Source organism: Motacilla alba, chromosome 4 (assembly GCF_015832195.1).
Source record: "Motacilla alba alba isolate MOTALB_02 chromosome 4, Motacilla_alba_V1.0_pri, whole genome shotgun sequence".
Taxonomy (NCBI): Eukaryota; Metazoa; Chordata; class Aves; order Passeriformes; family Motacillidae; genus Motacilla; species Motacilla alba.
Window position 1 is genome coordinate 59,498,176 of NC_052019.1, and position 26,988 is coordinate 59,525,163.

The window sequence follows — 26,988 nt, forward strand, 5'->3', positions numbered from 1 at the left end:
AAGCTGCAGCAGGGCAGCTGGAGCTGTTCAATTATGTGGTGGTGGCTGGAGTCGGGTGTTCCCATTCTGGCTCCAAGTTTTGCTTTGCAAAGCATCTAAAGGTTTTCTTCCGCAGTTACCTCCCCCAGTTTCCAGTAAACAAAGAAAGCCACAGGCACACTGCATGCGAACACGCTGCACGTCATGTGCGGATGGTCAGTGAGAGTGTGATGGCTCAAAGCCAGGCATGAGCCCAAACCCCACCAGCAATCGACCATCGGCAACACTTGGCCCCAGAGATCAGCAGCAGAGCGGGGCTCTCAATGGGGTGCATGGCTAAAAAAAGGGTAAGGAATAACCCAAATGCAAACAGAGCCTGGAGCAGACACTGAGGAGCTGGTGGAGCAATTCACCCGGGGCCCAGCCTGGGAGGTGGAGCTTGCTGGCACTAGCATATGACACTGACTTCACTGCAATGACACACAGCAATGATTCTGACTTCAGGTCTCCCTGCCGAGCCATGGCAGGGAGACCTGAAGTCAGTGTCATTGCTGCCCTGGGCAATCCATCCCTGCTGCTCACATGCCAAGAACAAGGACACCTACCCTGGCATTTTGGGCCACCTCAGACCTTGAAATACAGGTGCACGTGCTGGCAGAGAAACTCCAGGCTGCTCTCCTCTCCAACAGGAGAGCCATCAAATTGCACAGTGCAGCCAACTGTGCCAGTGGAAGTGATGCTCCCTATACAGCAGCCAATATAATGCTTTTTACATACTGATATGCTTTATAATGCTTTTTACATCCCTGTAACTGACCTTGGGGCCTTTCAGAATGATTCATCTTTCTGACCACCCTGCCAGTGAAGGCACATCCGTGTATGAGAGCAGCAACTGCTCTGGTGCCCTCAAAATGAAAAGGGCAGACCTAAAGAGCAGCTACATTCCTGCATACAAGTTAATTTCTTCCTGAGAAATGAAATTCCACCTTTTTCTGCCCATCCCATTGCTCAAATTAATCCCGAGTGATTGCAGTGGTTGGGGAGAGAAACAGCTAAAATGGGGCAAAATGCAGGGAGGTGCCAGGGCTGGCACAGGGGCCACCCCATGCTATATCTTAAGCCCTGACAGGTCTCCAAAGCGGGGTTTAAAACCAGATTCCCTGGCTTTCATTAAATAACTTTTTAAAAAGAAAAAACTAAAAGACTTGATTAGGCAAGACACACAGGATTCTAAGCATACCAGATCCTTATTTCAAAGCACCTGTGTGCCTGAGACCACTGGACTATTTTTGAGCATTTGCAGCCCAATAAGGCACAAAAGATCTTTGTTATCCCTAACATTTAATTTTGGACCTGGGTTGCTCTCACAACTACAGAGGTACCCAAGCCCACACTGATCCAGCAGACAGGAGCAGCTTTACCATCTGACTGATACAAATTTGACTTTCCCAATATAGCATCAGTTTGTGTCTCTCCACAGACACACATGCAGAGCATAACTGGATTTTCCATAGGGGTATTCTCAGTGCTACAGGGGTAACAGACCCTGAAAGAGGAAGGTAACAGGAGTTCCTAACAGCACCTTCTTCCTTGTGTGAACCTCCCTGGTTCTGTCCTTTGGCCCATCCTGCTCCTTTCTGAGCCACTGGAAATAGAAACCCAGAGAATTTGTCTCAGGGTTGTTCGGTGCAACCCTTGCCCAGGAAGAAAAAGGAAAGCAAAAGGAAAATATTGACCAAAAAAAAAAAAAAAGAAAAAAAGTAAAAAAATATCCAGAGTAGAAAATCCAGTTGTATCCAGACTGCAAGCCTATGGGAAGTCAGTGACCACAAATGCTGATGAGCAGAGACTACAAAACCAAAGTTCCCGAATTCCCGTATTTGTTTTGCAGGCTGCTGGTTTGCCCTACTCACCCCCTCTTCCTCCTCCTCCGAGCCATCCCCCTCTTCCTCAGATGAGTCACTACCCTAAGAAGAGGAAAAACCAAGTTGGAGGTGGGTGGGTGCATTCCCAGTGGTGTCATGAGTACAATGTTCTGTGCCCAGGCCCACAGGCCATGCCAACAGGGCACAGACCATGCCCCCATCTCATTTGGGCCAAAATCTCTGCATTTAGAGGGCGGTGAAGCAGCAGCAACCCCTCAGAAGCACCCACCTGGTACCATCGCTGCCGGGGATACACATAGATGTATCTGTACAGGTAATGCCGGCGCTGGCTCTTGAAAACCTACCAGGAGAAGGAGGGGGAAAATCCCATCAATCTGGGGCCTTGGGTACAGGAGCCACCAAAATGTGCTCTTCCTCAAGATCAGCCCCATGTGGGACTAGGCATGCAGGGTGGGGGAGACCCTACCGCATTCTCTTCTGAGTCGTCCAACTTGGGTTGCCGCAGCCAGCTCTTGACCTGGGGGAAAGGGTGGGTTGACAGCTGCCCCACACCAGCCCTGTCAAGGCCAGGGGGTCCCCCCTTGCCTGGCACTCACCGAGAAGGTGCACGCCATTCCCACCAGGCAGACAAACACCAGGACACTCCTCATGGCTGCTGTCTCTAGGAACACTGAAACACATTGAGGGCTTGCTTTTCAGCTAGAAAGTTCCAACACCACTCCAAAATATCCACATGTCTGTGTCCACATGGGTGACTGGGGAGAAGAAAGGCTGACCTCCAGCCTTTCTTGGTGAGGTCACCCAACCCCTCCGTAGGCCAAATTCTTTCTTTTTCTTCTTTTTTTTTTTTTTTTTAAGATCTGCCTCAACTTCCATTAATACATTTTATTTTTTCTAGAAGCCACAAAATACCAGGAAAGCAAGTTTCACCATGTAGTAAACTCAAAGCTTTCCTGGAGAAGGATGACTTATTCCTGCTTCCCCATTGCCCTTAAGGGAGGAGAGAAAGCCAAGCCCCATTGGAAATGCAACAGGAGCAGCTGGGAGCACTGCCCACTGCGGCCGTCCTTCCATAGCTCCAAGACCTGCTTGGGCTTTGCCTAGGAAGCAGTGCTCCTGGGAACTACACTACAGCCAGTGTAACCTCACTGAGGAAAAACAAGCAAACAAATGATGGAACTAATTGGCTTCACAGTCTGCCATTGGCAAAAATAGCAGTGGCAAGGCACCAATGCAATGGGGACTTAGATCTAGGCAGGTCTGAGCTGCACACCCAAAGCAGCAAAACACAGCCTGCCCTCCTGCATCAAGGAAAAAGGAACATACCCAATCCTTCCAGCAGCACCCCAGCCTTCCCCCAGGAAACAATGCTCCCAGCATCCCCCTGAGCTCAGTCAGGCCCACTAACCTTCCTTTCTCCTACCCTTCCTCTGCCTAAACCCAGTATCAGCTGTGCTTGCACGAAATTGTTATTACATTTTTCTGTGCTTGAAGTTTCCCTATTTTTGCTTAATTCAGGCTATAAAACAAGTGGCCACAAGTTTCTCTGGTCTTGCAGCAAGGCTCTGGATCCCCTCCACCCAAGCACTTCATGAAGCCACAGATCCAAGAAAAGACTAAAAGCAGCACCCCAATCCTGCCAGCAAGCTGACCCTCCCATCTCCCTGCGAAAAGCAGACATCAGTGCACAACCCAGCTGGGAAAAGCTGCAGCAAGCTTACCTGCCCCAGCACCGAGAGCTAACCATGGAGTCAGCCGGTAGAGATTTCCTCCCACTGCTGCCCTGCTGGGATATAAGGTCTGGCTTTGCTCCCCCGCAAGCCAGTCACCGCCCTGCCCAGAGTGACGCCAGCTCTCCAGCATGCACCAAAACCCCTCCAAAACTTCAATGCTGGCAGATTTGGTGCACAAACTTAGCACCCCGTGCCGCTGCCAAACCCAGCGAGGTTTGCACTGCGCCACTTAATTGAGGGTCTGGCCTCAGATATGCAGCTGGGAGGCCGAGGGTATAATAACACTCTGGGTTTTAATTAAAATAAATATTGGGAAATCTGTTGCTGGGGGGTGACCACCTCCCTTTTTGGGAAATCCTGTCACTGTTTGTTCAAGTAGACAAAAAGATCGACCTCAAAGGCCCGGCCCCACAGCCACTTGTGCAAAGCTGTTAAACCAAAATAAAAAGCTAAAACCAAAAAAATCCCTCTCTGGGATGCCTGCAGAGGCCTTCGTAAGGGAATGGAAAGAAAAGGGGACTCAGATACAGGTGTCACTCAGTGCCCCTTTGAGAGCTATTTCTGCCACTGCTACAAAATGCTGGTCTGCTTTGTTTCTAATGCCCTGCAAACTTCGCAGACCCACACAGGGGTCAGCCCAGTCCCCTGCTCTCAAAAATCAGGCATTGCTCTGCTGAAATCTGTGTATGTCCCCAGCAAAGCAGAATAACTGCCTGGGAGTGGAGGGAAAATGAAAAAGCCCCAGCCACGTGTGCACTCAAATCACACTGGGGATCTTGGTGACAGGATACAGCAAGCGGATGCTGCCCCCTCCACCCACCTCTGCAGGGATGTCTTTTCTCCTTTACCCATATTTATCATTTCCTGCTTGGATTTTATCCACCCAGCTCTCCAGTGCACCTCTGCTCCCTCATTCCCAGATTTTTCTTGCACTCATCAGCAAAGGCCCCTAAGCTCCTGCACGTCTGGGCTGCAGCAGTTCAGGGAATGACTGTTCACCAAATGCAACTTTGCTTTCCTCAGTGGCAAGGAGAGCTGCAAATCCCACTTGATGCTTTCAGCCCTACAGCCCTAGGACAAGGAAGAGAGGTGCTGAAAAATAAATGCCTTCAGGCAGATCTGTAATGGTCAGCTTAGCCAGTTGTAAAACTATGGTTATTTAGGACAGAAAAATCCACTTTGCCATGAAATGCCTGAATGTTTCTTCTCAAAACTAGGGGCAAAACCAGCTTCAACCACATGCAGGAGAGCCCATCATTGACAGGTACATGATGGGGAGTTGATAATTGCTGATGGAACACTACGCACATAAGTTGTTTCTGAGGAGGGAGAGGTCCCCCATAGCCCCCCAAGGGTCCAGCACCCCTGGCAGCAGACCATACCACATGCTCACCATGCAGCCCCTGGGGCCGCAGGGCACAGCTGCCCCATGGGCTTCAAAGTCCCTTGTGTCACTGTGAAGAGTCCTAATCATAAGGGAGGCTTGGAGCTGGCCATGGCTTTCAGCCGACGCCTTGTGCCAGGAAAAGCCACACAAAAAAAACCCCCAAACAAATAAAACAAAACAAAAACCACAAAAACACCTCAGCCATGCAGTTCTTTGGTGCCAACGCCTCTGATAAAGAGAGTAATCAGCATTTGTGAGGATGAGGGTTCCTATGTCCCCCCATCTCCATGGGACTGGAGCAGCTGGAGGGGCTGCCCTGTTAGGCATTCAGGGCGGAGATAGCCCTGCTTCCCATTGTCCCCTGCTGTCCTAAGCTGCCTGGCCTAGGAAAGCAGTGAGCGTGTGCCCGGCTCTGAGCTTAAAATTTCATCAGCGCTTGGGAACAGAGAGTCCTGGTGGGAGGTGATTTTTAAGGTAATTAAAGGGCTTCTGCTCCAGGCTGCTTAAAAAAAAAGATGGAAAACTGACTATAAAAATACATATTTCACCCAAGATCCCTAAAAAGCAACAGGATAATTAACATGTGCTGAGGTGCCTTGTGCAGCCAGCACCTATGTTTAGCTCCTGGAGAGGGTGCTGCCCAGGCAGGCTACCAGCAGCAGCAACCTCATCAGCACCATGGTGGGAAACCAGCAGGGAACTCAGCCAGCACCTCCGAAACATTTCCATTTGAAATTTATTTTTTATTACTACTTTAAAATCATCACATGGCAGGCTTGGAGCATTGGTCTCTTAATGCTTTTGCAAGAACTCCATCTCCAAGGTGGCAGGGCTTAAAAATGAATGCAGGCTTTGAAAGCTTCATGAAATGATATCACCTTGCTGGAAACAAACATAGAACAGCTTATCTGCCTCCAAAGGATGGGGTTTTAACCAACGGGGTCTAGTGGAAGGTGGGGTTTGCACCAGCCACTGGCCACAGCTTTGTGCTGCAGCTTGCACCCAGCAAGAGCATCCTGTACAGTTTGGGTGTACTTGCCTGAGCCCCTGAGGACCTCAGGGTCAGAGTGTCCCTGTCTGGCTCAGGCTGACATGGCTTCTAAGTCCAAATTTAGTTATTATTTTTGCAAGGTGGTAAATGAGCAGAGCAGAGTGCTCCAGCCCTACCCAGGCGCACTGCAGGGCTGAGGCCACGCTGTCCTATTTCCATGCCCTGGAGCTATTCTGAAAGGAAACCTCAGGGCCAAAAATAAGTAAAGAAAACAAAACCAGAAGAACACTTTGAGCATGGTGGGAAGAGACGAAGTTGCTGCTGCAGCCAGGAAAAGGGGCACCCTTGCCAAGCAGCTCAGCAGCCAGGGCACCCCCAAAACTGGTATAGGAGTCACTTGAGGCGAGCTTGCCCTGGCTTCCAGCTCTCCCCACATACTGTCAGGGACAGGAGTGTGTGTGCCACAGTCACCAGCTGGGGAGACAAGTGATGAGCAAGAAGAGGGTGCAACAGCATAAGAAATGTCTCTCTTTCCTCTTACCTCTCAGAGCACAAATACAAATGCAAACCAGCATCAGCTGCACACACAGCTCATTATTCTTTTGCCAACGTCCAATTTTAGAATAAAAGTGTGAGGGGAGAATATCTAAAATGCACCTTGTATCAGTGTCCATTATCAATACAAAACCATTATATATTGGCCCTCTGCAACTGAACATTTCACATGATTTTTCGTTTTCTCTGAGCAGAAACCAGAAAAAGGAAATTAATTTTATTTCCTGGCAAAATTCAGGCCAGGAGTAGCTCTGTAATGTGAGCACTTTGAAGCACCCTGAACTCTGGGAACCAAACCAAGCGAATCACCGAGGCTAGGTTGCAGCATTATCGCAAATCCTAGACTTGCCGCCACCCAGGCCCTCATGTGTTTGAGCAATATCTGTATATTGGATCTCCTGTGTTTGTTTGTTTTTCTTTTTTCAGGAACAAGAAACTCCTCATCAGCCAGAGCAAGTTACCAGGTCTGGTCCCCCCAGCTGTCTCTGCCTCCATCCACATGTGAGAGCTCTCAAACACATGCTGAGGAGAAAAAGCCAAATACATCCCCCCAGAAGGTCTTATTTTCCAGGAGGCAAGCAGGAAGATAGCCTGTGTTCATTGCAGAAGTAACAACCAACCGCTTGCACATCCAGCTCAGGAACTCAGCTCTCTAACAAAGTTAAATCAGTGTCCCTGGACCTTCAGACATCTGAATGGCATGGAAGCACACTGCTTCTGTGCTGCACTGGTGATGGCTGCCTACCTCCCTTCCACTGCACACACTGCTCTAATTTGGTAAAACCCCTGAGTCTGGCATTAAAAAGGCCCCACTTGCAACAGAGGCAAATTGCGCTGTGTGTGTCAGCAGGAACTGCTGCTCTTGAATGGGTTGTTATTGTGTACATACATGAGTTGTAGAAGAGTGATATATGTACCCACATATCACAGAATCACAGAATGCTTTGGATTGGAAGGGACCTTAAATCTCATCTAGTCCCAATCCCATGCTATGGGCAGGGACACCTCCCACCAGACCAGGTTGCTCAAAGCCCCATCCAAAGTGGCCTAAATACATAGAGAAGTACGTGTCTTCTGCAGAAAGTACCTTAACACTCAGGCACTCATTTCCCTTTTTTAAAAGGTGGCTTTGCAAAGTTTTCACACTGTCGTAAAACTGCTTTTTGCTCTGCAGGTGAGACAACATCAGGTCTAGGGCAGAAAGGGCAGATGTTGCCTTGGCCCCCCCAGGTGCGGTTTTAGCCCCTGTGTTCAGTAACCTGATGCCTTCTGCTAAAATACAACAGCTCTTTGCAGCTTTGCATTTCAGAAAACAGGAAAAAACCGAATGGCAAACCACTTGCTCACTCTGAAGGTTTCCATCATGAATTTGGGGAATGCAGTATGAGAGGATTTAAGGTTTCCATCATGAATTTGGTGAGTGCAGTATGAGAGGATATAAGGTTTCCATCATGAGCTGGGGGAATGTAGTACAGGTGGATACTTACACTTTACTTGTACCATCCTGTGGTGCCTGGCTCCTTGGGGCAGTGCTGGGGGGACCACAAAACTCCCAGGACATGGCTGAGCCAGGGATGGGAAAGTTATTTGCCATCAAAGTGTATGGCAGTAAAGAGAGCTGTAAGGAAAATTTCTTTTGAGTATTCAAAAGGTTTGTAACATTTTGGGGTTTCACTGAGGTCAAAGGCTGTTTTCCCACGTCTGGGATATTTCTTTTGTTCAGATTGATGGCCTCAGTGATTCCGTCAGAGGTTTTTCCTCCCCATTGAAAAGGGCAGAGAAACACAATCAAACTCTCCTGGCCCCACAGTGTGCTTGGAGAGGAGTGGTTCCCACAACAGAATTACATCACAGGGGGCACAGACGAGACAATCCCATCAGACCTGACGGGAGGCTACAAGAAAGAGGAAGAGAAGTTTCTTTAAAGTTTCTAGTGACAGGGCAAGGGGGGTATGACTTCAAACTGAGAGGGAGAAGGTTTAGATTCAATACTAGGAAGAAATTCTCTGCTGTAAGGGTCGTGAGGCACTGGAACAGGTTGCTCAGAGAAGTAGTAGGTGCCCCATCCCTGGAAGTGTTCAAGATCAGGTTGGATGGGGCTCTGGGAAAACTGGTCTAGTGTCCTTGCCCATGGCAGGGGGACTGAATTGAAATGATGTTTAAGGTCCCTTCCAACCAAGACCATTCTGTGATTCTATCATTGTTTCTTCCACAGATATTCCCATTTTGCTAAAGACAAACACAGGCCAAGAAAAAGCCCTGCAGTCAGCTGTGGAACTCAGATCACCATGGGAAGCCCAGGAAATTTGTCTGCACTGTCAAAAAAGCCACTGCTGGATGGAGAGGTGGTCTGCAAGTGCAGGGGTCTCTCTGTTTCTGCCACCAAATCCAGGAAAATAATAGGGTTGAATAAGTACAGCTTGTATGCCGTGGCTGCCCCAAGTTCAGCTGCCACAGCCAGGCTCAGCACTGCTGCCTCCCACCACTTCAGCCACACCAGCTACTTATTTAAAATAGAATTTTTTATTCTTAGGGGGAAAAAAAACCAACAAAAAAACCCACAAGAAACCTTTATTATAAGATTATGAAAACTCATGTTTTCAAAAACCCAAATGGATCTGAAAATACCTGCTTTAAACCTCAATGCTGATTTCTGGGTAAATTGCTGCATTCAGCTCTGAAGGCCACCCCCAATGCACAAAGGATGTCATGTGGGTGGATAATAAAATCATACATTGACATGGGCATTTTTATCCCTGCCTAACTCGTCAGGAAAACTGAATCTGACAACTTCATCACATAATCATCCTGAAACTGGAGGCAGGAACATCTCCAGCGATGGCATAGCCTGTGGCTGACCTTCCCAGCTGCTTGTCCTGCCAGCCCAACAGCAGAGAGCAGGAGTTTCCCCCTCCAATGCTCACAGTGCACAGACACATGGCACAAAAAACGAATACATAAACTCCTAAAAATGCCCTTAAATCCTCCCAAAGAGCATCTTTTGGTCACACTCCCTCTGCCCATCCAAAACCTCACTGTGTGAAGTCTTGCCCATCATCAAGCCCTTCCAGATGTCAAGCAGGGTGGCCCTGCCTATACACAGATGAACAGCATTTGACAGGGATAGTCCAATACCATCAGTGTCCCCCAAAACCTTGCAGATGTCCTTGACAGGTTCTGGGCAAATCCCTGTGTGGGCCCAACATGAGTGGCTCCCTCCCTAAGCCCAAGCAGGAGGTTTTCCCAGAGAAGGGCAATGCCCAGGAGGGATGGTCCCATGGGAAACTGTCCTGGCACGACCAGCAGGCAGCAGCCAGCTCTGGCACCGGCTCCCTGGCTTTTGGGGAGCGGCCAGCCAGCAGGAGGCAAGTTTTGGGCATTGCTGGCCAGGACACGAGTGCAGTGGCAGCACGTCCCCAGAAACACACCGACAGATACCCTCGGCCCTGTTTGCAAGGCACTCATGCCTGCCGCTCACACTAAACCCAAATCAATCCAGTTTTTCTCTCCATGCATGAAATGAGGAGGACGGGGACACGCAGTCCCCTGCCCAGCTGTTCCAGGCTGCTGTGCACCCCAGCACCACTCCTGAAGGAACCCGTGGGTCTCGGGCTGTAAATCCCCCCGGCTAGCTTGGGATTTAAGCCCGCACGGATCCTACATGGACGAAGTAAACGACGAGAAGCGCTCTTTCTCCACGTGGTTCTGATGTCCTGTTTATTAGCTGGAACGGGACATCTGCATCGTAGGGTTTCCAGGTGAAGAAGAGAGGGAGAACTCCAAACTCAAGGGACATTTATAGCCGCGGAATGGGAGGCGGGGACGGAAGGCCATAGCCAAGGGGACACAGTGGGGAGGGGCGAAGGGAGGGGCTTCAAGGGACAAGACCACCTTATCCGAGGGATACACCATCTGAGGAAAGGGGGGAAACATTTGTATAACACAACACCCAGTGCAGTATCCAAATGACAATCTAGTGCATCACAACACACTCCCACAGGGATGAAGATGGACACAGGGTCATGAACAAATTTGCAAGAAGCTGTTTCACCCCACTCCTGAAACGTTTCCAGTGTCCTTCTCGCAGGCTGGGCTCACTGCAGAGCTGCACGCCTCTTCCTGGAGGGATCCGAAAAAAACTGCTCCATCCCCACCCCCACCAGCTGTCGCTACGTGAACATCACCTCCGACGGCCCCCGGGATGTGACTCAGCCCTGTGACAGAGGCGGCACCAGAAAGTCGCCGCTGCCTGAGCAGCAGCACCGCTTGCTGGTGACAGAGGAGCTTCCAGCCCTGCCTGCCCCGCAGCAGCAAACATGTCATTACTGCAACTTTAAACTACAGCCACAGGGATGTGAGCCAGACCTTTTGGCTGCAGCCAAACCCAAGATAGCCACGCTTGCTGTCTTTCACCCTTATGGTGGAGCTGCACTCCGGAATTTTGGTGCCCATGACCCTGACAGGCATCACTGCCATCACAGTATCCCCAACTATTCACACAACTGATGTGAGGGGTCCAAAAAATAAGGGCCAGGTCACAGCTGAGGTTTTAACTGTGAAGTGAGAACTAGTGGGATGGGGGGGTCAGGAAAGAGGCTCATTTCCAAGGCAGCAGCATGGGGAAGTCACAAGTTTCAGAGCTGATCTCATACAGAAGCAGAAAAAGGTTTACACAGGCTGAAAATTAAAACATAATTTCCATTAAAACCAGGAGTTGTTCAGCTCCCAGCCTTCAAGTGGTGGAAACAGGCTAAAATTAAGTGTGGTTCTGCTATAAGTAGCAGAAAAAGATTTCGGTTTTTTTACTGGTTCTTGAATTTGGTACTGCAATGATCAGCAGTGACACCCCTGAGACTTGACAGCTGAAGGGAATGTACCCACTCACCCTGGCCCCTTGAGGACTGTCCCCTACAGAGCCACAACTCCATGCTGTAAAACTGCACAGTGGCACAACAGCCCAAGGCTTTACCTTCAGCATCGAAACCCACATTGTACTGCTTGTCCTGCACATGTGAACAAGAAAGAAGGGCCTAGGTGGCATTTAAAATAATGTGATTTTAAATAACATGTTTATTTGCTGATAGGAGGAAAAAACCAATCAAATGTCACATAGAGTAAAACAGGCTTTACGCATGGTGATACCTTTACTTTGCTCACCTGCATCTCTGCTGTGGGGAACCTGGTACCAGGGGCCACCATGGGCACACAAAGCCATTGGACCAGAAGGGTCCTCATGCCCTGGGATGCCCTGCCTTTCCAACACCTCAGGAAGAGCAGCACAACCCTTGCTCACCTCACTTGCAGGAGGTAATGGCCCTAATATAGCAAAGCCTCAGGCCCAGCTCACTGGGGTCATCAGCCAGATTTTCCACCCCACTGTGGGTTCACCAAGGGGCAGGGGTGGCCTTTAGGGCACCTGGAAATAGAGGGAGTGGGAACACCCTCAACTTTTGCTTTCCCCCTCCTCCCAGCATGCTGTGGCTCCCCATACAAATGTCCTGCCCTTTGCTTCCTGCTCCTTCAGGTCCAGCCCCAAATTGCAGACCCTGACACACCCAGGAGAAAAAAACAGCAGCACCTCAAAGCACACTACAGTGGAGTTTGGTGGTTTTAATGGTGATTAAAGAAATCAAGAGGGTATATTTCAGCTTTGAAATACAAGTGCAAAAAGGATACAGTATAATGTTTTCTGTACATTTCTTACAAAATAATAAAAATATTACATACATCCCATCCTGAAGTGGTACTTCACACCCTGCTGTGCCCATGCACCACATGTGCACACCAGCTGTAGCTTTTCCTTTTTCTGTGCTGGACATAGAGTTAATGGAAAGCTCCAGCTGGAGTCTGGGCAGGTGTGTTTAGGGCAGGGGTAGGTAAACACAAGGGCTGAACACAGGGACTTGCCCAGCATGCCCAGGAGTGCCAAGCCACCACTGTGCCCCTGGGGCAAGTGGGCAGCATCACCCTGCTGGCACTCATAGCTCTCAGCTGCTCTCCAGTTTGATACAGAAAATGCCCTTTCTTGCTGTGGTTTGGCATTCTCCCTGTGCCTGGCAACCCTTTCATTTCCCGTGTAGCATGCCCAGGTCTGGCCCAGGCAAACCTGACTCCATTTTAACCACAGCACCTTCTTGAGAAGAAGTCAATCAGGCTATATGGCAAATAAATTAACCCCTCCTCCCCCCACACCCTCCATGCCGCTGAGGCCACAGGGCACAGGTCAGTACCCGTCCTGGCAGTCATTGCCATCATAGTCAGCAGCAGGTCTGTGGTGGATGGCGCCCAGCCGCTGCTTGTGGCCCCCGCTCTCCAGGCTCTGCAGGGAGCTATCGTCCCCATGGCTGCTGGACTCACGGGTGGCATCCTCCTGGGAGTGGCTCTCCACATCATCCTCACCTTCCTGGGACTCACTGTTGTCGCTCTCTGTGGACCTGCTGTCCTCACCTGTGCTGTCCTCTGGGCTGCTGTCATCCTCTAGCAACTCTGGGCTCTCAGCTGATGTGCCTGGCACAGAGTCATTCTCATCCTCCTCTGACTCCTCCACAGTATCCTCTGTGGAATTGCTCCGGTCATCATTATCTTCCCTGGACTTGCTCAGTTCATTCTCTTCTTCCCTGGACTCACTGTCAGGTGTGGACAGCACACTCCTGTCCTCAGCAGAATCCCAGTCCTCCTGACCTTCCCAGGTTTGACTGTTGCTGTGCTCATTCAAGGTTCTCACCACCTCTGGGGTGTCCCCTGGCTCTTCATCTGACTGCTCATCAGTGGTCTCCCTGGACTCGCTGTCTTCATCTTCCCTGGAGGGGCTGTTCTCCCCATCCCCATCCCCATCCCCATCCCCATCCTCCCTGGAGTGGCTGGAGCTTTTTTCCTCTGACTGGCTGTCAACAGGCTCTTCTGACTGACTGTTGTTCTCCACAGATGGGCTGTCTTCTCCAGAGTCACCATCCTCCACCTCAGGGGACCCACTGTCCTCCTCCTCCCAGCGGTGGGAGCCAGCCCCTTGGGCACTCTCCCCACTGCTCCCCAGAGCATGGGGGCCAGTGTGGCGCATCCTGTAGCTGCTGCCTGGGCCGTCGAAGACAGAGGGATCATCACCCTGCATGGCTTTGTCCTGGAAGTCATAGCTCTCCTCCTCCTGGCTGCTGCTGCTGGCCCCTCTGTGCCTGTAGGTGTGCCCAAAGCCATAGTTCCTGTAGCGTCGATGGTCTGCCCCAATGCTCTCGCTGCTGCTGCTGCTGCTGCTGCTCTGCCCCATGCCAGCCCCGGCATCCCCACGGCCAGCATCATGCTCGTGTTCCCCTGCCCCATCAGCACCAGCCACATAGGTAGGGCCTTCACCCCTCTCCTCTTCCCTGTTGGCATCAAAGGTGTCATCCCCACTGTCATCCTCCTCGTCCAGGAACCCGCCGCCATGGGAGGGAAACCCGTTGGCTCTGGTGCCGTAGTGGTCGCCATTGTCAGCATCATCAGTGTCACGTGCATCCACCTCCTATGGAGGTGACAAACAGATGAATGCAAAGCCAAGCACAGCCTTGACCAATGCCAGCTTTGGGGCCAAGGGAGATTTCCTGGCAGAACAAAATACTCCTCTGCACTCACTCACTCACCAGGAAACCAAGGTCGTTCCCATTGTGGGCACTCATGTCTTTGTGGTCCACCTGGTTCACGTGCTGAGCCTGCCCAACTCGGCCTCCCACATCTTGGCCACTGAGCTCACCCAGCTCCTCATCCACAGCATTCCCACCCGCCAGGTCTCTGGCAAGCGCATTTTCCCCTGTCTCTGGACTGGCAGGAGGATGTCGGCCATCCCCACCATCAAGGTGGTTGCCCAGCTTGCCGATGTAATCTTCATTTGTGGTATCCTGGAGGCAAAACATGACATGGTGCTTTTGGTTTATTAAACACCAACCACAGCACGTTTACTGCTGCTGCTGCCAGACCTCATTCCCAAGCCATGCAAGAGCTCAAGCACCTCAGACCTTTCTTGCACCTCAGACCTTTAGTTATTTCTGCAGATACGAAATAAAATGGTAGCCACCAACAAAAGGGCAGCCCAGAAAAGCCCAAGCTGGACTAGTTCAGAGCACAGAAACTTCTTTTTCAGGGCCAGCACAGCAAAAGGTGTCAGGTGAATTGGGAACTTTTTCAGGGAGGCAAGTCAAAACAGGGTGAAACCAACCCAGCTTGAAAAGACTGAGCAGACAGACAAAGCTCAAAGACCCATAGAAGCAGCAGATCCCTCCTAGGTTCCTGGTCCAAGAATGCCTGCCCAGGGCTGGCTCCCCATCCCAGACTTGCTCCCTGAGGGGCTACTCCCTGTGGGACAGGGGCACCTGTGGCTTACCTCCTGCAGGGCGCTGGGGTGGGTGGGTGCATGGCCAGGCACCTAAACACATCCAGGAGACATTTGATCAGTGATCAGTGTGCCTTGGCTGGGCAAAACCAAGGGGTTTGGGGTGGGAGTGTCAGTCCAGGGGATACTTACAGGGTAAGCACAGGCCACAGCCCATAGGAGCAGCACCAGGAATGCAGCCCTCATGTCAATCGTAGTCCCTGTGGCTGCAACAAGGAATGAAATATTTGCAGGCTAGAGCAAAGCCTTTGCATGTGCCTCTGGCTGGAACTTGGTCCCACAAAGTCCTCCCAAATCACAGTGCTCAGCCTGGCATATCATCAAACAAGCCAGGGATTTGTCCTTGTGCCAACTCCTGGCACCTCCTGTGCAGAAACCTCCCTTTAGTTTGGGATTTGAAATACCCAGCCATGTACTGGCAGATTTTTTGTCTGAGCATCATTCAGGAGCAGGAAAGTTCTCCGGAGTTTCCTGTTCCCATAGTAATGTCACTACTCAGCTGAGCTCAGTGGTTGTGACAGGAGCCTGCACCTCGGGTGGGCAGCACTGTGAGACCATGGGCTGCAGAGCTGCACCTCCCACCTGGAGTGGCCCCCACAGCCTCATAAAATCTCCCCCGCCGTTCCAAAGTGGAGCATCCCAATGAGATAACGCCACAGAGAGCTGCATCTCCAGAGACCTCTGGGTGGGCACCCCAGCAGCACTGCTGCCTGGCAGGCAGATAAAGCAGTGGGGGCTTTCCTCCAGCTCTGCTCTCATTTTCCAAGCATTTTCTCTAAGCAGCCCAGGACCTCTTCCCTATGGGATACACTAACCACACTGAACATCACCCTGCACCCAAAACATGTGCTGGAACGAGCACACTTCTGATTTCTTCCCTGACAAAGCAACACCTACATCCCAGATCATAAGCCTTCTGCTTTCAACCAAAACTTGTGAGGAAATCTTCAACCCCTTTTCCCAAACGTTGCCATTTTCCCTCCAGGCCATGCCAGATCAACCCAAAGAAATCAAGACCTTTACCTCAAGGTGTGATGCAAGCCCGCGTTTCCTGTGGTGCTGGGGAAGGGATGAACTGGCTGCCTGTGTTGGAATGCTCCAGGCTGTGCATCCCAGGGTGGTCGGGCAGGCATTTAACTGCTGGTCAGTGCCAGCCCCTGGCTGGGGGCAGCCAATGGCACCACTGGGCAGCGCTGCTGCGCCTGGAGGTGTCACCAGGAACTGGCCTCCCACGCTTCCTCTGGCCTCCACCAGGACGCTGGCCCTAAATAAAGCTCCTTGTGGTTGCAGGATGATGAGAAGGGAGGGCAGTTAATGACGGACTGTGCTGGCCCTCTGTTTTGACTGCTAAATTTATCTCATTCACACACTTCCCTCCATGACACATGCAAACAACTACAGCGTCACCCACGCCAAGCATTGGACCCCATCCCAGGGATGATATCCTCCTAACCTGTGCAACCTAACCTTGGGTGCAGAGTTTGCCCTGTGCCATGGGCTAGGGTGCTGAAACACACAGGGACCATTTGCCTGCCAGGTCTCAGCCTTGCCCTGTACCTTGGGGCAGGAGCACAAAACCACCCTAGAAAGAGAGTACTCATCTCATTTTCATGCCCACATAGGCATTTGTGCCACGAAGAAGGGAAATACTAAATGGAGGTGTATATGGAGCATCCCACACTCTGCACTGAGTGTAGCATTCCAATGCTCCTTCCAGCTGTTGGACAGGGAGATGATGCTACCTCTGCTCTGGAAAACTCAGGCCACAGTATGTGCCATGGGGACATGGACAGGGTTTCAGCTTTGCTGACATTCACAGGAGATGTTGGCACTGTGAAATAAATGACTGAACGAAACTTGGGCAGGGTCAGGATTGAGCCAGGGCTCTGTAAACTGCAGGTTATCTGAATTAGCTCAAGCTGTAGAAAACAGCATCCAGATGGCATGCCTCGTGCTGGACAGAGCATCTTGTGAAACCAGACATGTCAATCTGCTGCTGACAATTTCATCCTCACAATCTCCTGCTGTTTCCCCCCTCATTACCAGCCCGCAGTCCATGTGTGTCTGTCCTGCGAGGAGTGTAAGGTGCTGAATGTGATGAGTATAATTTTTCTCCTTCCTCCTGCACCCCCATGCAGGGAGGCCCCAGTGCCACTGTGGCCCCACTGCTTTCCCCACAGCCCCTTGGCCTCAAGATGGTCAGCATCAAGCCGCTCATTCCTGTGCCCATACCTTCAGCAGATGTTTTTCCTCTTCTTCCCCACCTGACCCCTGCCGCAGATACCGTGGGATGTATTTTCCTTCTGACCTGTGTCAAAATTATACCCTTGTCCCCAGCCAGATATGAGTTCATGTTGCCAGCCTTTTTTGAGCACCTCCAACAATCACCATGGTTTTTTTGTTTGGTTGGTTGGGGTTTTTTTTGGGTTTTTTTTTTAATGTCAAACCTGCATTTAACTTAGCCCCCAAAGATCTGGTGGTGCCTCATGTCCAGGTGCTGTGGTGCAAGAAAGAGATAAACACCTAACTCTGCCTGCCTGGTTCTTTTGTAACGCATGTCACCCATTGCCCCACCAGCCACTACTCCAATGTCACTTCCCTCCTTTGCAATGGCCCTGAAACACCCGCAGCACCAGCACATCCCACAACACTCACTGACAGCACGCTGACCTGACCCACATCCCTGTAGCCTCCAATAGCCCTGAATCCATCAATGAGGTCTGTGCCCCAAATCCCTTCCAGAGGTCATCCTACAGCATTAGCCAGATTGCCCAAGCAGATCTGCCTAAGTTTTTCAAGGAAAGGAAACCCCAACCCACATATTGCAACCTTACAATTAACCTTATAAAGAAAAAATAATATTAAGGGTTACTGTTGTTACATCAGAGGTGAGAAATGGATTGAGGGGGGGAGCAGCAGCTGTCTGTTGGGTGTTTTAAATGCCACTGGACATGTCCCCAAGTCCTACCCTACCAAGATGCTCAGTCTCTGGAAGGAAGATGGGGGAAGCCAGGCTAAAGTTGGCACCCTCAGACTACCAGGGTTTATGTAGCCAAGTCAGAAACTAGAAGACTGGCAGGGCTGATAAGAAGATGCAGGAATATCGTTCCTCTGTTTGACAGTCTGGACTGTGTAGTGCTCATGAAACAGAGGAAAGAAATGAGTGCAGACTCATTTCCATCCCTCCAGCAGGAGGGATAAGAGACACCAAAGCCAAAAGACAAGCTGGCACTACAGCCAGCCAGCTGGTGGAGGAAGAACATAACAGCTGCTCTCCTCCACTGACTGAGACAGCTCGGCATCAAAAACTCAAGAACTAAATAGTGTTGAAAAAATCACTGTTCCCTCTTTTTTTTTCCAGTCCAGGGTATTTTAATAATATGAATGTTGCCGGTGCACTTCTCTCCTGAGTAGACTTAAGGATTTTGACAGCAACATCAAAAGGAAAAGGATCAATGAATGATGGGAGTAGGGAAGACAAAGATGAGGAGAGCAGGACCCAAGGCACATGTCCTCAGCACGCAACCAAACACTCAGCACCAGCTCCTACATTTTGGTCAGATCCAAATCCAAATCCCTTTCCCCCACACTTTCTGGTGACAGGCGTTAGAACACACTTTCATTTTGTTACCTGAGTAAACACTGTCTGTGATTCACAGCATTAATATGGCACAGACCCCAGTAGCTAATGATGACATTTTAGGTGTTTGAAGAACAACACTGATATTCCAACTCCTTCTGGGAGCAAGCCTCACAGCTCCAAATGCTATGATATTGAACTACCACCATGTTTGTCACAGCACAGAGCCATGCACAGGCTTGATTTTTTCTAAGCCTCTAAAATTTGCTACTTCTCCTTGTTGGAAAAGAACATCTCACAGGAGCCGAGTCCAGGGGCCCTGAAATACAGACACACACAAGGCACCTGCTAATGCCAGACCTCTGCACAAGACCAACAGCCCTCTCCTCTGTGTCCTGTCAGCGCAGGGATAGGATCATTAGCCCTATTCCATGTCCACCATGGAGTTTCCTCTACAGCCAGAGAAAAAAGGCACCTTAAAGGCACCAGTCATTTGCTCTATTTCAGGCACCTATTTCAAACATCACCAATTGTTTGAAGTATCTGTGACACTGTCAAAGGGAGGTGCCAACCTTATCCTACTCACAAGATGCACCATGCCCTTTCCCAAAACCTATGCAAGGTAAGCTCCGAAAATCCCTCACTTCCCACCTCCTGTGCCAGCCCCACACTCTATATATGTCTATTTATAGCATTTTTCTACCATCCGACTCTGAGCAATGACCTCCAGCAAAACCAGCATATCGCCTCGATGGTCTGTTGGGACAAAGGTTCACAGGTGCTGTACCTGCTCTGTGCCATTTTGCCAAAGAAAAACACATGGAGCAATAACTGCTATCCACATCATGCCCACTGCAGCTGGAGCTCATGGCTGGACAGGTGCTTTGTGCCATCCCTGTCAATGTGTGTGACTGGATTGTCAGGTTCTATAAATCTATATTCATCCATCAACTTGGCTGAATTCACTAATTTGAGGCTCTGACTTCATCAGATGTGGATATGGATATCTCATTTCTGCCAGGCCACTTTCAGATCCAACACACCTTCCTGCACACAGGCACTACTGCATCTTGCTGTGCTCAGTCAAAATAAGGGCAGGGACAGATGCTCAGCTCTGCCTCACAGCAGGGACCTGTTTTGACAATGCTGGCACAGCTACCAGGCAGCTTCAGTGACACTGGGCTGTCAATAGCTCAGCACTGATGGCAGTAATCATAGAGATACTAGAGGGTAATTACAGCTCCGAACATCTCATTCAGAGTACAATATCTTTTACAATCATTACCTGCTCACAGTTCAACCCCTTGGGAGATGGGAGCAGTAAATATTTGTCAATCGCAAGCTGGAAGTGGCACAATAATGCAGCTTTAACACGAAAAGCTTTCTGCAGCTTTCACCCTGTGCTTGCTCCGATCCACCTGGAATTGCAAAGGTCTGGAAAGCAGCATAGTGTCAGTGCTCTCAGGAAGGAAAATGTAGCAGTGATCAGGGGTCAGCCTTGCCCCTGATCACATCAGTGAACTGCTCAGGGTGACATAAGGGCAGTTGTGCTGTTTGTGCAGGTCAGGTGTGTGTCTGTCTCCTGAGTCACAGCACCCTGATTTCTTGTTGGAGGGGAAAAAAACATCAGAAGGAAATGACTGGTGGAAATGATTGTACGAAACAGGCACTGCAGGAGTGCAAAGAGGTAATGGGGAGGCACAGGCTGCCCAGAGGGGGCAGAGAAGTCAGGACAGGGCCAGAAGCTCAAGGGATGAAGATGTTTGTCTGGAGAGCCAGACCCTCTTGGAAAGTGATCAGGAGTCCTCTGATTCCTGTACTATTATTATGGCTCACTCAGGCTAAATTTATTGCTGCTCGGTGTAGCTGGACAGGAAGCACTACTGCAGTCCCCTGGGAGCCTGGAAAAACTGACACCATCAGTGCAGCTCTGAGCGAGAGATCATCAGCAATTGGGCTCATACGTCCAAAGGACGTTTGAATCCTCAAAATCCTAATAACTTTAAAATAATATTATAAGGAACCAAAAAGCCACCAAAAACAAACAAACAAACAAACAAAAGGCAAAAAAACCACCAAACACAGAAAAAACCCAACAAACCCCCACTAATGCCGCTCGCTGGGTTATGGGGTGTCCCCAGATAGCTGCATTAGAAGCCAGATAGCTCAGCCCTGATAAGAGCTGTCTGTCCACGCTCCAAGCAGCACCTTCCAGCCTTCACCTCAGCAAGCTATTAGTGATATTCAGCTTTGTGATTTTCAGCTCATTAGTGATTTCAGCTCTTGGGCTTGCTAGGCTCAGCTGAGGCAGGCAGCAGGCATTCGGCTAACATGGGGAAGAAGAGAGGAGAGAAGTTGTGTAAGGTTCTGCAGAGATGTCTTTATTGGTCTTCTCTTGTAGCTCTTCTGCAAAGGGTCTCAGGGACAGCGACTCTGAGGAACCGGGCAGAAACAGGGGTTTACATAGGGCAAAAGGGGATTGAGAATTGTCCAATAGGAAGGGTTAAAAGGAAAGTGACCTATAGCCTTACAGAGAGATAAGCAAGGGTCCAAGAGCAGGAGAGAGGGGCTCCTAAGGTCCAGTCATCATGACTCAGCATCTTGCCTATCTTAGGCTGCCGAACGCCAAGGCAGGTTTGCAGGGCTTGCGCCTGCTACACACCACCACCACCAAAAAAATATCAAACCTGAAACCTCTCACTACCAAAACCCAAGCAATGCCAAACAACTCACAAAGCCAGAGAAGTCTCAACTAATACAACCACAGAAAATAAAAGCATAGCACATCACACATCTGGTGACTTTCATTTGGTTCACCACCTAGCTTTTTATTAACTATTATTATGTGAGAGCTGTACCCACATCCTCCACAATATTCTGTATTGCACAAAGGTCTATGCAACAAAAATCCCATAGAAGCTACTCCATACAAGAATCTACATGCTTATGATAAACTGCTTTTCAGCAAGAAACAAGTATTAAATCCAAGGAGATGTTTCTTGGTTTTCTGTGGTTCCTAAAAAGGTCATTAAATACTGGGGGGAGTAGGCCAAGCTTAAGCAGTATAAGCGTGTGCTGAATATCAGAGCAACAAAGAAAAATCTGGAATTGCTTACTGGATGTTGTTTTCCTGAAAACAGTATGTGGGATCGTTGGTGACAAACCTGTATAAGCACTCAGCCAGCAGCCAAAACGCTGGTGTGCACTTCCCAGGGAAGCCATGAACAGCTGACTGCCAGGACCCTAAAATACAGCTCAGAAACATCACCATGGCAACTGACAGCAGCCACCCCTGATCCTGAGGCAGGGATCTGCATTTCTGCTCCACTTTCACAGGTACTGCAGTAGGAATTGAAGCTGATTGCTTTTAAGACCTACATTTATGAGATCTTCAACTTATTCCCTCAGTAGTCAATTCAACTAATTCAGATACCAGTCATAAAGGCTGAATCCAGCCTTCACTCTTCCATGATGACTTTAACACTCTTCCTTGTGTTACAGGTAAAATGCCAATAAGGCTGAATCAGTAATTTGCAAAAGCCAAATTAAAGTTTAAAAAAAAAAAATAGGATTTATTTAACATATCAAAACACAATTTGTGCCAGCCACAAATCGAAAGGAACAGGGCCGAGCCCAGGACTCGGCTCTGGGTGAACGCAGTTCTGACCCCCTCGCGCATCAGACCTGGTGACTTCACGAAGTCTGCTTGAATCAGTCCAGGTTTTCTACTCTTTTTTCTTGCCCGAAGCTACTTTTCCTTTGTCTTTTTCATCATCTGACGAGCTTTCCGATATATCTCCAGTGTAGAAGAATCCTATCAGATGGGTAAACAGCACCGAATCCGGAGTCTCTGGAATATTCATGCAGTCCTCTTGTTCTCCGTTTAGCGTGTGTGGATACCTGTCTCTCTCTTGGACAAAAGCTGCTTCACAATACACAAACTGCATCCGGGAATACATACATGTTGAATAGGGTTTTTGGGAACCAGGTTTTTTACATGCCAGTGAGTTTCTTGGAACAGGCTATTCATGCTTAGTTGATTATCAGGAATAACGCCATCTCTGGTTATCAGTGGCCATGATGGGCCACTGATCTCTCGGGCATTCCAGGACTTACTTAGAAGTTCTGTAATAGAGCTTCTCCTTCACTTGCTAATTTAGACCTCTATTCAGTGTACACCTGTGGATACTGTGTTTCAATGAGGTATGAGGTAACCAGTTTCTCAATCCCTGTGGCAGATTTTGCAAGCCTGAGTGGTTTTGTGTCAGACCCTAATGACATGACTGGACATGTATCTTAGTATATTATATCCTTTCTAGGTACAAACATATTTATTCGAACATGAATTTTAATATATTTATAACACTTGGTTGATTTATTGATAAAAAAAACTTCCTAACCATTCCCCCTGCCCCTCTAGTTGTTCTTTGTAATTTCATACCAATCACCTTAAATGAGCAGCTGTAAATGACAGATGAATTCTTACACAACTCATTCACACTCTGTTAAACTTCCAGTAGAATTCAATGGTATACCTTGTTATAAATAGATGTCAAAATTCATATTTATTAGAATAGAGAAATAGATTCAGAATAGTATGAAATAAGGTAGATAGATATTAAAGTAAAAAAAAAGGGATAGAAGGAGAGTTACGTCTGGACATGTTCTCAGGGAAAAACCCAAGAAAAGTCAGTCTGCAGTAAAACACCAACACATACCATACCAATAGACTCCAATTTACATGTGAAACCCAACAGAGACCCTTGATTTCAAGATTGCAACCACACAGGGAATTACGCCATCAGCAGCACACCTGGATACCCCCGACTGGAAGGGGGAACACACTGCTTAGAATTTTAAAACAGTTCTGGGAAACCTCTCGGTTTGCAAAAGAGATTTCCAGTAAGAACTGAGTATCGGAATTCAGGGTGATAACAAGGATATCTCTCTCGGGATGTGACTGTGTATTGTTAAGATTAATCCTGTCTAGCACAAGACCAGAAGCCGATGAATTATTCCCAAAGACATCGAGGACAGGACCACCTTCCATCAGATACCATTCTACTGGACCGGAGAAACCTTTGGAACTTGTTTGGTTATGAAAAGGACAATGAACTTCCTAGCCCGCGGCAAGAAAAACAGGTTAAAAACCTGCGTGGAGGAAGACCTAGGTGTGCCGCTGCACTCCGAAGCTGCCAGTGCTTGGGGTTGCTCAGGGCGTCACCCAGAGTCTATTCCCGGGCTAGACTCTGTCCGATCCGTGGCTTACCGAAATTTTGTCAATTTGCGCGAAATAAATTTTGTACTTTGTTTTTATATCATAATTTGGCTCTGGCGAATTATTGATAAAATTAAATTGGCAATTCTATGCATAACAACCTCAAAGCAGCTGCATATGTGTGATTGCACATGCCAGTCACTACCTTTTGACTCAGTCTAGATCCTCTTCACAATTCCTGCTGGAATACTCTCTCATTATTGGTGTTTTTTTTCTGAATGCTGAATGCACAAAAGATTATTGCACAGGAGATAAGAAACAGGAGTATTAAAAAAAAAACAACTTATAAGAAATGAGTACTGGGTAAACACTGACCCTCGTGCACAGACTTTGATTTTGCATAACCAGTCACAAACAAAAAGATGTGAAAATATGTTTGATATGCAAGCAGGGAAGACTGATGCAAACAAACGAGAGCAAGGTGCTGTCGGGGGAAGCATGGTCCCACAGCAGCAGCAGGAACACAAAGCTCCTCTCCAACTTTTTTTAGTAGCTTCAGGGCTTCAGTTATTGACAAAACCTTTCCTGAGGGTTTCTAGTATTTCTGACTCCTGACATATCTGCAAATTCCGGCACTGCCTGCTCCAGTCACATATGTAACTGTGCTGTGGGAGTGGGCCTGCTCTGCCCAGATGTAATTACATGGTACACTTAGTGGCTTTCTACGAGGAAGTGGCATCACCACCTCTGTCTTCCACCAGACTCCTCTCCAGAGCCAACCTAAACGGGAATGCAAAGCCATGAAAGGACTTCCTTTGTCTGCCCAACACGAGGATCGCAGGAGGATCCCTGGAAACGTCACCCCAGCTTATGTGCCAGGGCATCCTTTTACCTTCAGCAGGGTCTTGGCACTCCTTATTGAAGAAATCAGGCCAGAATCACAAAAGCTGATCCATCTCCCCCATAATCCTCTCAGCACTGTGGGCTTAAGCACTTCACTACGCAGCCCACATTCAAATCTTGCCCATGCCCACTGCCATGATCTCCTCATATGACTAATGTGCTCCAGCAGGTAAGCTCAAATCTTTCCATTCCCTCCAACTAAAAAAATAAATGGAATAAAGGGAGGTTTCAGTTTGATTCACTTCCCCCTTTTTTTCCTTTCAATGAAACCAAAACCCAAATCAAAGCCAGTGTGAGCTAGCTGAGCATTAATGCAGTGTACCCAAAAAGGCATCATCAAACCCCACTCAGATTGTGATCTTTTCCAGAAAAGCCATTTCCCATTAACAAACCCAGCCCTTGCTGTGCTGTACCAGGACAGCCCCATCGCCAACAAGGGGCTAACAGTCATGATTCCATCACAGTGGCACAGCACAGGGAACTGCTCCATGATGGAGGTGTGGGATGCAGCACAGAGGGGCTGACATGTGGGAGCAAGAGTTGAGCATGGGCTTGGCACTGCAGATCCCAGAGTGATGCACAGCTCACCAGAACTTGGGCTGAAACTTCTGCTTTTAGGGGATAACAAAGAAACTAGAAAATATATAGCATTATGGAGAATTACACATGTAGAAATATTCCAAACTATTATGCTTTCTTTCCTTTCCTGTAATGATTAGATCCTGAAATGGTGGCCACGGAGATCTCGCTCTACACAATGTGGGGTGCTGCTGACAGGCAGTTCTTTAATGGCTATGGATCTCAGGAGATGAATTTCTGGGGCAAAGCAGGCAATAGCCAGGGATCTCTACAAGGTGGTACTTCCCCACAAGTACTTTGCTTGCTCCCAGTTTGGGTCCTGCTTCCTTCTGAGCACAGGGAGACAGGCACCCATGCCCACACAGGGAGAAGGTACAGCATTCTTTTCCTTTCCACTACCTCATCCCATGGCAAAACTATAATTTGATTCCTTTCTCCTCAGCTATTTTTTGATTTTTCAGCACTGAAATTAGCATAACTCATACAGACAAGAAGTTGTTGCTACAGCACTAGAGAAGGGTGCTTGGAAATGAAAACAAGTCTTTGATTAAAAGAATAAAGTCAAAAACCCTTTTAATGAAAAAATACCCCCCAAAAAAGGTCTATCAAAAGAATGCTCTACTCCTTTACTATCACTTAATTTAGGCCAAAGACAATGGGAGCACTTTTGTAATTGTATCACATAATTTACCAGAGTTTCTGCAATGGCAAAGAAATAAACTAAGTTCTTTAAATTAAAAAAAAAAAAAAAAAAAGAACAAGAAAATTCAATAAAGAGGAATTGAAGCTTTATTATGTGAGCCATATCTTAAATACCAGACTATAACCAGACATGACCATCTGGAATCATCCAGGAAGTCTTCACCCAAAAAGTAATTTGGCACCCCTACAAAAGAGGTGAGATGGATCTCTATAAAAATCCAAGGAGTTCACTGAGGATCAGACACAAACTTTAAATCAGCTCAACTACATTGAGCCTTCCCTAAACCCAAACTCTGCCGAAAGAGGAAATGAGTCCATGTTAAATGCCTTCCATGCTCCTGGTGCTGGGGAGCAGGAGATGAGGAATACCTTACAGCAAGAGTGTTTCTCCTCACTCCTCCCTTCATGACAAAAAGTCCCTGCTACTCCCGGGAAAGCTTATTGCCCTCCCAGCTCACCCATCTCATTGCCCCTTTGCTCCCCTCTCCCCAGTACAAATCCAGTGCCCTGAGTGACCCCAAACAGGCATTTGGACTGTAGTGAAAGCCACCAGCCACTCCACCATGGATATTTATCTCCCCTCAGTGTCCTGTTCCCTTCTTGTTTAGTAAATTTTGTTTTGATAAAAACACCTCTTCAAATACCTTTCCCATCAGAAAACTGAGACATGCTGGGTGTGGATTGCCTTCTAAAACTACTCTCATCAGGTCATTCAGAAGCGGTATTTTTAAACCCCTGGCTAGCTGAACACCAGACATTACAGACATTACACCCACTCACCCACAGCCACGTTTTTGTCTTTCGAGAGGCTACGAGACATCACACACGCAGATGGCAGGTTTGATAGTAGCCTGACCTTTGTGCTGGCAGGAATAACACACTCTCCTCAATATTTATTTTTATTTGAGGAACAGGCAGTTGCATGGAGCTGAGGATGCACGAAGCAAGGGGAAAAACCTGAGGGAAGAGGGGAGCAGTCACCCAGAAACTGGGGACACAATGCCATGGGGAGGGTACCAAAACTCTCCTGGTCCCTGAAAATCCTAAAAGCAGCTTCCTGATTCAGGGAAATGCCTACTTGCCCACAGCCAAGCCAAAATGCCCCAAGAGCTGCTG

General features: G+C 48.6%; 2 protein-coding genes across 6 annotated transcripts in view; both read right to left on the reverse strand.

Moving 5' to 3' along the window:
• LOC119700132 (integrin binding sialoprotein) overlaps positions 1-26,988 on the reverse strand; it is a 43,006-nt gene that overhangs the window by 1,353 nt on the left and 14,665 nt on the right. Inside the window, exons 1-5 of one of the 4 annotated variants that reach the window (XM_038134595.1) lie at positions 3,587-3,682; positions 2,462-2,535; positions 2,332-2,382; positions 2,134-2,205; positions 1,893-1,946 (exon numbers count right to left, since the gene is read on the reverse strand). In XM_038134595.1, the coding sequence (XP_037990523.1) occupies positions 1,893-1,946; positions 2,134-2,205; positions 2,332-2,382; positions 2,462-2,515 (231 nt within the window). In that variant the 5' untranslated portion in view covers positions 2,516-2,535; positions 3,587-3,682. Of the gene's footprint in view, positions 1-1,892; positions 1,947-2,133; positions 2,206-2,331; positions 2,383-2,461; positions 2,536-3,586; positions 3,686-26,988 lie in introns of those variants that run through there. The other 3 variants (XM_038134597.1, XM_038134596.1, XM_038134598.1) reach the window with 3 other exon arrangements.
• Positions 12,278-15,976, reverse strand: LOC119700130 (dentin matrix acidic phosphoprotein 1-like). Of its 2 annotated transcripts, XM_038134588.1 has the most exons (5): positions 15,914-15,976; positions 15,023-15,096; positions 14,882-14,923; positions 14,145-14,399; positions 12,278-14,026 (listed from the first exon to the last, which is right to left on the reverse strand). In XM_038134588.1, the coding sequence occupies exons 2-5, from the start codon at positions 15,074-15,076 to the stop codon at positions 12,755-12,757; spliced, it is 1,623 nt and encodes a 540-aa protein (XP_037990516.1). In that variant the 5' UTR covers positions 15,077-15,096; positions 15,914-15,976; the 3' UTR covers positions 12,278-12,754. The 2 variants fall into 2 exon arrangements, with proteins under 2 accessions (XP_037990516.1, XP_037990517.1); XM_038134589.1 differs by lacking the exon at positions 15,914-15,976 and having other exon boundaries at positions 15,023-15,101.

Excerpts from the sequence above, each read along its gene's own strand:
- LOC119700130 (XM_038134588.1), bottom strand. The coding sequence starts at position 15,076 with ATGAGGGCTGCATTCCTGGTGCTGCTCCTATGGGCTGTGGCCTGTGCT. Across the intron at positions 14,400-14,881 it reads ACCCCAGCGCCCTGCAGGAG|GATACCACAAATGAAGATTA; the intron begins GTAAGCCACAGG and ends TTTTGCCTCCAG. Across the intron at positions 14,027-14,144 it reads GGAACGACCTTGGTTTCCTG|GAGGTGGATGCACGTGACAC; the intron begins GTGAGTGAGTGA and ends TCACCTCCATAG.